We start from the raw sequence: 14,021 nt of genomic DNA on the forward strand, positions 1-14,021 counted from the left end.
GTGGGCATGCTCACGCTAAAGGCCATGTATTCACAGACTTCTGAACTAATGGTTTTTGTTGATGGCTACATCGGCTGGTCAGTCAGCCAGAGCCAAAACTTTATCTTGTACCTTATGCAAAGCTAACTTTTATTTTATTTTACCTTGTTGAAGTAAAGTGTTTGGCAAAACAAGAACCAAGCAGCAGAAATCAAGCAGACAAACAACCCCGCACAAGTACAGGGTTTGTGCAGTGTTGGTCCTGGCGTATGGTTGGCATTCGTTTTGTTTTATTAGTATGGAATGTGCAACTTTTCACGCCGAGTGCAGGCAGAGTCTGTGTAAAGAAAGACAGCTCGGTGGATCCGCGATGAGAAGCTTCTGGCCCTGGGCGAGTGCAGTGTATGCTCGAGAATGTCGGGCATATATTTGACAAGTGAGGTGTTTAGCCTTCAGTTAGTGAGCATTGCCAGCAGCGTGGGAGCTGTGCCTGTCCTACCCGCATGGGGCCAAGACTCAGGGCGGGAGCAGAGATGGAATAGTTTTGATTGTTGAGGATAAAGGCATATTGTTTCTTATCTGTATTATTTTTGTCTAAAAAGTAATATTGAATGGAAAGAAAATTTTCATTATTTTGGCCCTAAGTGGTTAGGCTTCTCTATTCGTTACTTTTAAAGTTATGCTATTAAACATATTAGGAGGGAGAACAGTCTATCTCGGAAAAGTACACTTGGAGGTGGAGGTGGATCAGGGGGCTGTGCCAGCATGTCATGACATTTTTATTATTTTGTCTGTAAGGGGATGCATGTGGGTCTCTAAAGTTAGTTCATCACAGCTGTAGCACTGTGCTGTTCAAGAGAACTGTGACACACACCACGCTGGTCACACTTGAGTTTTCTAAATGGCACTGAAAAAAGTAGAAATGATCAGCAAAAATAGTATAGGTAAAACATACTTTGTTATGTATCCCAGATATCCTGTCACCAAACAATCTGTAAAGGTGATTAGTGAAATATTTTACATTCTGTCATCTTCAAAAAGCACATCCAGTTTGAACTGGTCACTGTCAACTGGCTCGGTCACTGCACATGGCCAGGGGCTGCTCTGATGGGCAGCTCAGGCCTCGTCAGGCCTAGTCTCTTTGTCACAGATCTGTGCAGTTCTGAGGTTGATGTACAGTTACTCATCTCGGAGGGTCTGGCCTCCTTCTTGAGCCCCAGGCTAAGGTAAGATTCAGCTGATGCACAAAACATCTCAGGCCTCCATGTTTACAAACCAGAAATAGTCACTCTAACTTGTATTTGCTCAGCTTCTTGGTTTTAGCTATATCTATCTGATCTTCTAGGCCTGTCGCCCTGCTCAAACAATACAGACATTTGAGGCCCACATATACTTCTGTGGCTTTTTGGGGTCTAATCCATGGTCCCAACTGAACTGGCTTCTAACTTTGAAGATCTGGGCTGAATTAGAAAGTCCACTTTAATCATCTTCATGCCCAGCTGAAAGTCTGGAAAGAAATTGAATTTAGCCATGCATGCAGGACTGACTTCCTGTTCACTTGGCCCTAGGTTAGGAGACGTTTTAAATGGCAGGTGATTCCCAGACTTGCCACAGCCAAATAGATTGTTACTATTATTATTATTTTTAAATTGACAGTGGAAAGCAGAGTTTCCTAAGCTTTTCGCCCTCCCGGAAGCCCACCCTCACTCACGAAGTGAGCCCATGTTATACCATCAGCGTGGTCAGCCAGGGGCTATCCTAAGCACACACTGCACTACAGAAAGAAGCTTAGCGTTTGACTTTTGTTTTGATTTCTTTTAGGTTAACTTTAAACAGATCTCTTTAAACACATGGTAACGTTGTAAACCATCAAGTTCATGAATGAAAATATCCCAAGGAAGAATGAGAGTTGAGTCTTTTTTCTCACTATCCGGGTGCCCCCTTGTGGATGCCAAATTCTATGTATGTTCAGGTTCTCTGGGTAAAGTGGTGTGCTATTTATGAGGAGCGTATGCTCATACTCCCGTCTACCTGACATCATCTGTGGACTCCTGATGAGGTGTGATCAAAATATATGCAGAATATTTGCACTGGAAATATCGCAGTGTAAGACATTGCCGCTGATCCCCTGCAAAATATTCTCCCTCACTTCAGACAGTTTGATTCTGTTGTTCTTGCCACTTTCTGAAGCAGTTCTGGGAGTGCCTTCTCTTGCGTGTCTATAGGAGTAGTAACCAAAAATATGGTGACTGTGGTTGCTAAGTGTCATGGGAGAGCAGGCAGGTGAAAACACTACAGTGTGTCATTATGCCTCTTTTTCACTGGAACTGGTACCAGGTGACTTTTGAGTCTTTCCCCCAGTCAAGGCAGCCATGAAAGGAAAATATTTTAAATCTATTTAGGACACTGAGACACCCACAAATGCACAACTCTGGATACTCACGGAGATCTTTCAGAACTACCTGAGGAAGTAGCAAAAAGGACAGGGTAAGTGTGCTTGAAATGAAGGTCATCGTTTTGAGAGGAATTCATACAGTGTATCTTTTGTTGTAATAAAATACTTAAGAATGCAACATTTCCTGCATTTCAGTCATCATACCTCATGTCGTACCTAATCTAAGGTCTTTGTTCTATAAATAATTGTGTTTTCTAGGAAAGGGTGACAAGTAGGAAATCTACGCAAGTTTAATATAGACTTAACTTGCTTTCAAAAAAAAATTTCAATCTACAGTTGTAGAATTCTCTGCTGTAGAAGCCCTGGATACAGAGAGCTGTGTCTGTATATGAAAAGGTCCAATGCTATGTTTTGATTTTCTTTCTGAGTGAAAGTTTGCAGTACATTCTTCTGCCGCCTCTACAGTTCCATGAAGTGGACTCGTTCCTTTAGCAAAATGGCCTGTGCCTGATCACCTGTGTCCCTCAGCCGAGCTTCCTGTAAGCGAAGGTGCAAACGAAACATTGCTAGGAATCATTCAGTGACCGCTAAGACTGACAGTGGACAGGCGGCGGCAGCACTGACCAGCTGCTGCTCTTCGCGGCTGCTGAGCGAGGGGTGGAGTCCCTGGTACTCTAAATCTGTCAGCTGTGCTTTTTCTAACCAAGGAAGGAAAGAGCTCTGCAAGCTAGAACAGGATTTGGCCCCATCAAGATAACTTGTTTTGATTCTTGTGGAAAATACGCCAAGTACCGCGTGTCACAATGAATTAAATAATTTAACCGGCAAGAGTGCTGGGTGAGTTGGTGGAGGTAGTTTGGAGGTGACACAGGGCTGGCACACGAACTTCTGCTGCAAACTTGCTCTGCAGTTCCAGGACTTTGAGTGGAATGAGCCTCTGGCTCTCATGAAGGCAGAGCTTCCAGCAGCAGCGTTGGGCCTAAAGATCTTTTATACAGTTTTGTTCTTATAAGGACAAAGACATAGATTATTACTCAACGTCTTTTATTTCACTTGCCATGTTAGGTGCATTCATAGCCATGCTTTTTCAACACCTTAATTTTATGACAGAGGAGGTTGGTTTTTACTGTTCTTTGTAGTCTCCAAAAAGAAGGTTTCTTGATTTGGTGGCAGCCAAATGTAGAAGTGCTTTGCAAACTTAGGGCTCAGGGTTTTTTAAATGGAGCTAAAAGAGAAGGGCATTTTGCTTCTAGGAAATCATCGACGATAAAATTAGGGAAAAGGAGGAATAATATAGCTGAGTCATTGCAGTTAGTTGTAATTTAGCATTTCCTTCTGTCAGATGCATGCAGAACCATGTCACCCCCTTGGTTAGCTGGGTCAATAACACTAACGTGCAAACACCGTTACCCTTTCAGGGCCAGACAAACAGATGACTTGCTTAGGCTTACGCGGCCAGAGTGTGATAGAGCCGGGGGCATGGTTCAGTTTCACTGTCTGCTTGCTTGTCTTGAAAGTTGCCAGGAGGATTAGCAAAGCACACTCCTGATGAGATGGGGTGAACCGTGGAGGCGTCACCATGGGGGGCACTGTCCCTAGTCCCCTGCCTCTCCTCTCTCGTGCTCCTCTGCTGTGTCCTGCTTTCCAGCCACTATGGCTAAGCAGCTCTGCATCCCCCATACTGCCCTGCCATGAAGGTCTTGCCTAGACCAAGTCTTCTGAAACCGTGAATGAAAATAATACTCTCTTCTATTAAGATACTTTATACCAGCAACAGGAAAGCTAACCTATATCCCAGGCTCCATCCTAGTGGGCTCATTTGCCCTGGACCCTTTGCCTCTGCATTATAAGGCCTTGGAGGACCTTGGCTATGGTATGGTACTGCTGTAGTTATTAGAAAAGAAGGATTATTCAGGGAAGGCAGAGAAAAGATGCAGATCCATGCGGGCCGCGGGAGTAGTACCCTCACATTGGTTATGCATAAGAGAATTTCAAGACGAAAACAGCAAAACCAAAAACACTGCCCTGAAAGACAGGAGGCACTTGCTGTAATGGTGAAATACAAGCTTGTACTCAGAGAGAAGGGGAAGTTTTGATCGCCTGGCTGCAAAGTGGAGATAGAATATATATCTATCCAATTTGCAGAGCAGAAGCACTTTTAGGTTGAAGTCTGTTGTACTCTTGCCTGTTCTGCACTGGAGGAGGAGAGGAGAGAGTGGGAAGTCCACAGGTTCTGAGGGCTGGTGTGGAACCAGAGTGCCTTACCACCAGAGCCCCTCCCAGCCTTCTAGGAGAAAACAGACTGGGACAGAAGCCTGAGTAGAGGAACAGAGCGCTAATACCCACCAGACTACTGTTAGGAGACACAAGATCAACTGGCACAATCACAGGGCTTTTCTCAAAGCCCTTGGAAATAATTTCTTGGAAATTATTTGCATCATGGGCAGTAAATGAATCCTCTTACTTTGCCATCGATTTTAGTATTTGCACTACTGGTGTGGTTTAAAACCTGTCTTTGTTGTTGGCTCATCTTCAGAGGGAGCTATTTGATTTCTACTTTTCTGTCTCAATATTTTGCTGCCACTTTCTAGTAGTTTTGAATTGTTTCCAGAACTTTCACGTTAGAGCTGCGCTTTCTATCGATGGCCAAAGCTTCCCACCATGGGAAGATCTGAGGGACAGGGGCGCATGAGCAATTCTCTAACCAGCTCTCCTCTGGGTTTTTGTTCTGAGGCAGCTGAAAAGGATGAAAAAAAAAATACCAAGGAGAGAAGAGTAGTGGAGAAGGGAAGGGAGAGGAGAGAAGAAGAGAGGAGGGGAGTGGATGGGAGGGGAGAGAAGGGGAGGGAAGGGGAGAGGAGAGCAGAGCAGAGCACAGGAGAGGAGTGAGTACGGAGTGGGCAGGTTGTGATTCATGAGAGCAGAGGAAAGCTGCTCCTGCATGAGGAGCTGGAGATGCCAAGGAAGTGCCTGAGTCTAAAAGCTTAGATAATGCCCACAAAAGGGCAGCCCAAGGGGCAGGGGACGTGCAAGGCTGTGGGTCTATTGGCGTTTGCTCCTGCTGCTCCCCAGCTTCCCTGTCGCCAGCAGATTCCTTGCGGTTCAGCTTGCTTTGCCGTAGTTTACTGGGCCTTGTGCTTTGCCCCTTACCTGGAGGCCCCAATCCCTTGAGAAATCAGGCCATGCATTTGCTAGGGAGAGGCTTTCTTGGCTTCTTCCCGCGGCGGCGGCAGGTCTCTGCTTTCCAGGAACCGTGGCTGAAGACGGTTGCTATGTTACTGGGTAATTCTTTAAAAACTGGCTCACCAGTTCCACGGATCCCGGATCTTTTTCACCTGGAACAAAGAATCAAACAAGACAGGCCAAAGAGGACATCAAAAGTTTATTTGAACAAACAAGGGAGCAGTTGGTTCTGAAGAGCAGTCTTTGGCTGAAGAAAAGAGAAAAACAAGACTAAAAGTACCCCTGGGTCTGGAAGGCACAGGCCTGGCTGGTGTGAAGAAATCAGGACAGTGGGCGCCTGTGTCCTCGTCTTTTGTGCCACCCACATCTGGAGGAACTCAGGAGTTGTTCTACTGAGGGAGACTTGAGAGGCGGAGCTAATGTGGATCCTGCGCTCCCCCTGCCTCTTTTTTCTCTTCTATTTCATTTATTCACACCTTTGTCCCTCTTTTTTCCTGTCTTGAGGGACACGGTATTCTATAGCCTCATGCCAGCAGGGGGCGCAGTTTTATTCTGTACTATTCATGGAAACCAAAGTTGCACTTCCTCTGTTCCTCCCAAGGCCAACAGCCTGGCTGCTCCAAACCTTTATTCCTGCTTTGCTACTTTGTGTTGTTTCTGGCTCCTAACAACACAAAGTAGCCCTGTCTCCCCAGCCCTTCCTATCCTTCTTTCTCTTCCTTCCCCTCCCCCTTTTCCTTCTTTCTTCCCTCCCTCCCCTTCCCTTCTGGTCCTTTTTCATTGCTAGGCCTAGAGTGAAATGGGGGTGTTGAAAGTGGAAATGGGCTGGAGAGATAGCTCGGAGGTATAAGCACATACCTGGCAAGCACAAGGATCTGAGTTTGATCCTTCCACCCCCCGTGCCTTGTTGTCTTGGCCTCAGATGCAGGTGCTTGCTGTGCACCCCAGAATTAGGCATGGTAGTGCATGCCTATAATCCCAGTACTCAGGAGATTGAGTGAGGAGGATCTCTGCGAGTTCAAGACCAGCCTGGGGGCCACAGAATTGAGCACAAGTCCAGCCCAAATTGCATATTGAGAACCTATAAAAAAAAGAAAATGGAAACACACTAATATAGTAATAGAGTATCTTTACAAAAAAGAGACTTATTTCTACTAAATATAAAGTGAAACATTTCTAATTTAAAGCTGCTGGAAGTAAAATGGGCTAACTTGTGAGGCCAAATCAAAAATGATATGGTGGATGATCACCTTACAGAGAAGTTTTAAGAAGAAAGCCTCCCTTTTCCTTCTCTGGACTGGATGTTGAATTTAATTTCTGCTAAATTTAATTTCCTGTCCAAGTCTGGTTCTGCTCATGGATATTTGTGTCTGCTGTCTGTGACACCAGATTGTGGGGCCTTCTGAATGTTTACATCCTTTTAAGGCCCTATAATCCCTTCTCGTTTATTAAAGCTCTCCACTTTCATTGTGTTTAGCTCACTCTTCTAGCAGCCCAGGAGCACTGTCTGGCGCAACCATTGAAGCTAATTTAGCATCGGGCATTGTTTGTTTTCTTTTTTCTCAACAGCAAGCTTCACCAGTGTTATGTGTAAATGAAGAGCTAAAGAAGCCCTAGGTCAAGCTTTTTTTTTTTTGGTAGAAGAAAATTACTCTGTTCGGGGGAATGAATAGATTTCTTGACATCTGGACATTTAAGGTCTTTTTGTGCCATGTCAGAAGTTGAACACAACTTTGTACTTCGTTCCTCAGCACACAAGCTGTACATCTTGGGAGGGAGTCCCTGGAGGAGGAAGTGTTTTAGATGGAAGTCAGGAGCAGTGATACTACTCGGACTCTGCCACTTAGACAGAGTTGAAAGAATTGTAGGATTTCTCTCCACTTGAATAAATAAATTTGCAAGCTAACTGAATTTGATTCAGCAATTTCTAAGGTTTCTCCAGCTAAAGAGATTCTGAAGTCCCATGTCACTGCCTCCAAGTTTGTCAGGCTGTGTCAGGAACTGGCTTTCGGTATTTACTGAAAGATGCCCTACACTATCATGGTGAAGAGTTGGCCATACGGGGTGCTGAATGCCAGGTCTGCTGATGAGCAGCATGATGCCAAGAGGTTGTTTCACATCTCAATTTGCTTATCTACAAAGTGGAAATGAAAATTACAGTGATCTCGTAGTTATTTTAAAGTTCAACAATTCATTAGGAGCCCTTTGCTCAGGCATAGTACCTAGGAAGCAGTCAAGAATGTCATTGTTCTATTATTGCAAACTTTTTGAGAACATTATTTTTGAGTCTTGTTCATGTATCTCTTTCATTTGCTTGGTTTTCTGTTCTATATGTAATGGCTTTCCTCAAATTTGCTATTGAAGTATTATTTCTAAAAACATGGTCTGTGCAATGAATACAAAACAAATTGGTTAATGTCTAATGGGAGTTAAGATTATAAGTTTTAAAGTGATCTTGTACTTTTCCACTAGTACGTTTGTGTTATATAAGCTGTACCCATCCACGTAGATTTTCGGTCCTTTTTACTTTCTCCACTCCCCGATCCCCCATTTGTGGGTGCCCTCTCTGTTTTCTGTATTCAGGGAAATCCCCCATCTTTGTCCTCCATCCCCAGGTCCCCTTTCATCTTCACAGCTTATCTTCCTGGTTCTTATCATCTGTCTTTTATTATTATTTAAAAACAATTTATACTTTAGATTTCTCATATAAGATACATCATGTGATATGTATTTCACCTAGCGTGATGGTTTCAAGGGGCATGCACTACCTTACAAATGACTAAAATTTATCCTTTTTTATGCTTAGTAGTATTACATCATGTACGTATGCCACATTTTCTCTGACAGCGTGTGCTCATGGATGCATAAACCACTTCTAAGATTTAACTGTTGGTCCTGGAACAGTCCCTTTTGTAAAAAAGAGCTTACCATAAAAGTACCTGTGTTTGTTACTCTTCTCTCGTTGCTGGGACAGATACCTGACACTCAAAATGAGGGAAGGAAAGGTTTATTTAGCTTACAATTACTGGAGGTTTCAAGACACTGGAGGGGAGGCTGGGGCGCTGCCGTGTCCGGGATGACCCTCTCCACACATGTCTGAGAAAGCACAGGCTAGCCACTTTAACAATTCACACCTCTCTGGCCCTGCCCTTCGGGCCCCGACCTGGTCCTCTCACCCTGCCCCTGAAGCCACTCATTGCTCCTCCACCTGCGATCACCCCATAACTTACATGAGTCTTTGAGGGGACAACTAAACACAAACCATAACAGTGCCCATGAGGATTGCCCTTTCTGTTTCTTACCAACTGGATTAAACAAAGCAACAACAACAACAAACTCCAAAATATTCCATTCATCTCTTTACAGCCTCTTCCCATCAAATTGCCTTCTCTGTAACTTACTTGTCTTCTTTTCTCTCTTCTGGTCCCTGAAATGGCAGGTCGGCTGGATTCTTTCCATCCTGGATGAACTGCAGCTGAGCCCCCAGCCCCCTGTGGGGGTCCTTCCTCTGGGAACAGGGAATGACCTGGCTCGGACTCTCAACTGGGGAGGGGTAAGAACTCCCAGAGGCTGACCCTGCCTTCAAGGAACGAACAGCATCCTGGTGTTGGATGTGTTCATAAATGGCCCAGTAGAAACATTCTGCTGCTGCTATTCAAGGAATAAGTTAAAAATGGGAATCAAAGTGCCTTTGAAATTTAATTTTATTGGGCTGCTTTTTCAATATAAGCCTTGTGATGCAAAGAGAAGGCCTAGTAGAAGAAAGGCATGTGGTTAGTGCCCAGGCCTGGGACTTCAGGGCCTTCTCCCCCAGAACACAGTAGATGGGTTGGTTCCAAGGCTTCATGTCAAGTCATCTTTCAGACTTGAATTCACCCTGACCTTTAGCTCTGACCAGAATAGTACATCTGGTTTAGATTTCCAACCCTTTCTTCATGAGCGCTTTTTTTGAGATGTTGATTTTTCTCTGGTTAGTGTTGTCATGGCTTTGACAATTCAGATGTCTGACTGTTTTTCCCAGCGTGGTGCCAACTTCAGGCAGGTGGGAGATGCACCTCACCTATAACTAGCCATTTCACTTGCTCATTTACAGTGCTAAGTAAGAAGGCATGAGACACTAACATATGCACAATTACCCTTGTTTTATCTGCTCAGGATAGAACATTGCCTGGGCTGGGCTCGATATCCTGAAACTTTTCTTCAAATGTCTAGGAAAAACTAATCTGAACTTTGGGCAGATGTAACTTTCACAGGTTTTTGTTTTGCTTTGTGTTAGGTAAGCAGAATATTAGCTAATATATGTATGTAAGATGATTATTATTGGTGCTAATTTCTCACATCCAAATCAACAACTGACCAGCCTTAATAACCATGATGTCACTAGTGGTTCCCAAGGGAATAAGTAGCTCTCTGATGATGCTGGTCCTCAGTCTGACATATCTCAGGTCCTGGAGGGATGGGATCGTAAGACAGGTGAGAGAGCAGTGAGCGAGATGGACTATTAACAGGAGTAAGCTGTTGATCAGGTCCCTCCTTGCTTGATTTTCCCCTTTTCTGCATATGTTTGTTCTATTTATCACTGAATCCCTCCAGTTAAGAGGTATAAAGAGTCCCATTTGTTTACTTAATAAAAGCATCAACCCATTATGGACCTCAGTGATCATCAGTGGCTCTTGGTTCTCCAGTGCTGGCAAAAAATTATCCCTCAGCTCATATCAACCAGAGCTACTGTTTTGTGTATGTGAGTGTTGTCTTGTTGTCTTAAGTTCTAAGTGACTCAAGGAAAGCAACTCACCTTAGCTTTCTTAATTATAAAGTAAGTAGAAGCAATTGCACAAGGGTTCCTCCACCATTGGTTACCCTGCCTTCTACTCCTCCCTGCAGTGGCTGTGCTTTCTGATTTTCTTGCCAGGGCTACACTGATGAACCTGTTTCTAAGATCCTCTGCCAAGTAGAAGATGGGACAATTGTACAACTGGATCGCTGGAACCTTCATGTGGAAAGAAACCCAGACTTGCCTCCGGAAGAGCTGGAAGATGGTGTATGTAAGGTTAGAAGAATCTTTCTTCAGCAGAACAGAGCTCAGAAGTGTCCCCCTGGGCCCCAGGAAATGCAAGTCTGTTTATTGAGTAGCGTGCTGGTTCCTCCTCAAAAGATAACAGGAAAGCTTGAGTTTCTGCTGTCTGGCCCCGGCATGTGCGATAGTAGTACTATCTACCGATCCTGCTCCACAGACATTTAAAGACTCCGATTTCATACTTAACTCTAGCACTCAAAGAACTGTCTTTTCCACACTGGAAAGGCATGTGTCTATTTCTTTTTATTTTTTCAAGACAATGGTAAAGAACCTATAAGAACATGCAGAGTACGTGGGCTCAGATTTAGATACATGCTCTTCAGTGCAAAGATGCCCCCTGACATTTCCAGCCTGCTATTAAATATCATGGAAGTCTAGGAGTTCTTACCTACGTCAGTTTCATTACCTGGTTTAGAGTCCAAGATGTGTAAATAAATGTTTTGTTTTAGTATTCTAGTGACTAAGCTCTTATTTCATCCCACGCCAAACCAAACCCAAACCAAACCAAACCAAACCAAACCAAACCAAACCAAACCAAACCAAACCCAAGCTAAACTAAACCAAACCAAACCAGCAGTCACACTGTAAATGAACATTTGATTCTAAGTACTGGCCTCAGCTGGGGAGATAGCTTAGTGGTCTAAGTGCCTGCCTGGCAAGCACAAGGGCCTGGGTTCAATCCCTAGCACCACATACTGTGCCATAACCCTGGGAGCTAGGCTGACCACCGAAACCGGGTGTGAGCACACATCTGTAATCCCAGTGCTGTGAGGCTGAGACAGTAGGATCACTATGAGTCCTGGCTTCATAGCAAGATCCTGTACCAAATAAATACATAAATACATAAATACATAAATAAATAAATAAATAAATAAATAAATAAATAAAGTTCTGGCCTCAATTTCTGGTAAATTTAGTAAGTTTCTGAGTACACTTTCTTCATATTACATTCCACTTTATTTTTTCTGTGATGGTGTTTTCAGATGTTTGTATGCATAAGAATCTGCAGATGTACTTGATAGAATTCAGATAAAAAGCTCACTCTCTAGACCTTTCCATTAAGGAAATGCAAAAATAAGGGCCAGGTACCTGCAAGTTAAGCAACATCTTTGCTATGTTGAACCATGCCGTTGGTTTTGGCTGACATTTCCTGGAGGGCGAGGCAGGATGATTGCAAGTTGGACCCCAGTTCACCCTGGACGATCTAGTAAAACTCTTAAATTAAAAAGGGCTGGAAACGGAGGTTACAGTGAAGCTCTCTATCATGCTTCAGTACTTCAGATAAAATTGTTCCAGCCTTAAAGCAGGTCCGACTCCATGTTATTTTAGACAAAACCAAGGCCTGTTTATTCCTGCCCAATTGTTGCAGAAGCTCAAGTTTGTTACTTGGCCAAGCCATTTAGTTTTACCTTGTCTTCATTGTTTTTGCCTAAATTGTGAGCAGGAACAGAATAGTTTTCTCTACGTATCCCCATTGCTTAGCTGAACTTGACTTCTTAATGTAACAATACTGTTGAACAACAAAGGATGTGATGGTTTTAGCTAATGTGTTTGGTTGAACTTATAGAAATTGGACAGAAAACAACTGAAGTAGAAGAAAAGTACCATGGGGAATATTTAAGTCCTTCTGTTACTCAACTCAGAGTGGTTTGGCCTATAGTAGAAATTCTTATTCGATTTTCTTCTCAACAGCTTAAGAAATGGAATACTTGTTGAAGCAGCCAGGGAATATCAATCTAGATAATTAAAGGGCTTTGGAAATGGATTTTGGGGAGATGTGTAGGCAAGGGAGGTACATTTTTCTCTGGGAAATATGAATAATGTAAAACCAGCCTGAATTGGGATATTATTTAGGAGATTGTGACCAGATGTTTTCCTTAGCTATCAGAGGACGCTAAGGCATGGGTTGGAATTGTAGCCAAAAGAACATAAATGGTAGGCGAGGAAAGCGTGCCTGCACTTTTGGCAGGAGCACCACATGATCTTAACTTAAGGGCCGGTATTTTAGTGCAGGAACTGGAAAATTTCAAATGTGAATCTGGGAGAGTCAGACGTAGTTTTGGCAGCGTTCTGTGTGTTTAGTTCCTCTCCTTTTCTCCCCAGTTGGATGAAACCCTTTCAAAAGGCTGATTTAACCTCTGAATCATTATAGTCTGGGACAGCGGGGCTTCCATGCAGGGCCTGCCTTACTTCTATTAGAGATCAAGACATGCCAGTTTCTTTTCTTCTGTATGAATCTTTCAGTTGTTCTTGTTCTTATTTCATTTTTCTTTTAATGAGACAACTTTCTCCCTCTGGTCAAGCAAAATTGTTAATTAAGAGCATATGAAACACTGTAGTAAACTCAATTTTGAAATGTCGAGCATTCAAACACTTCTGATAGAGGGACAGTCAATTTGGGACATAAATTTGATAATTATCCAGAAACAATATTGTTCTTTATTTATTTTTTATTTTTATTTTTGGCAGAACCAGGGATTGAACTCAGATCCTTGCGCTTGTCAGGGAAGTGCTTATTCTACTGAGCTGTCTCCCCGGCCCCCAAGAAAGAAGTCAATTTGTCTTGATTTGCAGATGGTAGCATTTTTTTTTTTTTTTTGTGGAAGCAGGCTTTGAACTCAGGTCCTTGTGCTTGCCAGGCAAGCGCTTATTGTTCTTTATTTAATGTTCATCTTTTACTCTGAGTTACAGAAGGAGAAGGGAGGAAATCACCCTTTTCCTTCTGTCATGTTCCACATAATTTTATGATTGCTGAGACATAGACCTAAACTTTAGAATCATGTTCATATTGTAGTTTCAACGGGGATTTGAGGCTGTCTAGCTCTGTTCTTTACTAGCTTGCAGCAGGAATAACCGTGGATCCAATTCACTATGAGAAAGACAGTTAAAGCCTCTGTGTGCAGCTTGGTGGCTATTTGCGGATTTCATGGTAGTATCAAAGATACAGGTTTAATAGATTGGAATCGTAGTACTTCTGATTACATAGATATCTATCATATGTAGGTATATAATCAATAACTTCAATCAGTGGTTCTCAGTGCCTTATTTCTTTGATGAATTTTGTTAAAAAAATTCATTTAAAAGATAGGTGACAGGTACATGAATTAAAAATTGTTTATTGGGCCAGCAAGATAGCTCAGCAGACCATGCACCTGCTTTGGCAATGCAGGGATGGGGATTAGAGTCTGAGCGTGGTGGCACATGCTGCAATCATGATCATGAGTCTGAGCTATGTAGCGAAACCCTGTACCAAACACATGAATGAAAAAATTGTTTATTTTGGGTTACAGTATTCCTATGCTAAACATAAAGTCTGTCTGTCTGTCTCGCTCTTTCTCTCTGTCTCTCTCTCTGTCTCTCTCTGTCTCTCTCTCTGTCTCTGTCTCT

The 14,021-nt window shown here is 43.2% G+C and overlaps 1 protein-coding gene across 1 annotated transcript in view; it reads left to right on the forward strand.

Annotated features, from left to right (window-relative positions):
* The window catches only part of Dgki (diacylglycerol kinase iota), a 306,437-nt gene that overhangs the window by 89,633 nt on the left and 202,783 nt on the right, over positions 1-14,021 (forward strand). The window contains exons 10-12 of the mRNA XM_023712766.1: positions 4,132-4,252; positions 8,997-9,110; positions 10,470-10,607. Of these exons, the coding sequence (XP_023568534.1) occupies positions 4,132-4,252; positions 8,997-9,110; positions 10,470-10,607 (373 nt within the window). The remainder of the gene's footprint in view (positions 1-4,131; positions 4,253-8,996; positions 9,111-10,469; positions 10,608-14,021) is intronic.

Source organism: Octodon degus, unplaced genomic scaffold (assembly GCF_000260255.1).
Source record: "Octodon degus isolate 3935 unplaced genomic scaffold, OctDeg1.0 scaffold00027, whole genome shotgun sequence".
Lineage (NCBI taxonomy): Eukaryota > Metazoa > Chordata > Mammalia > Rodentia > Octodontidae > Octodon > Octodon degus.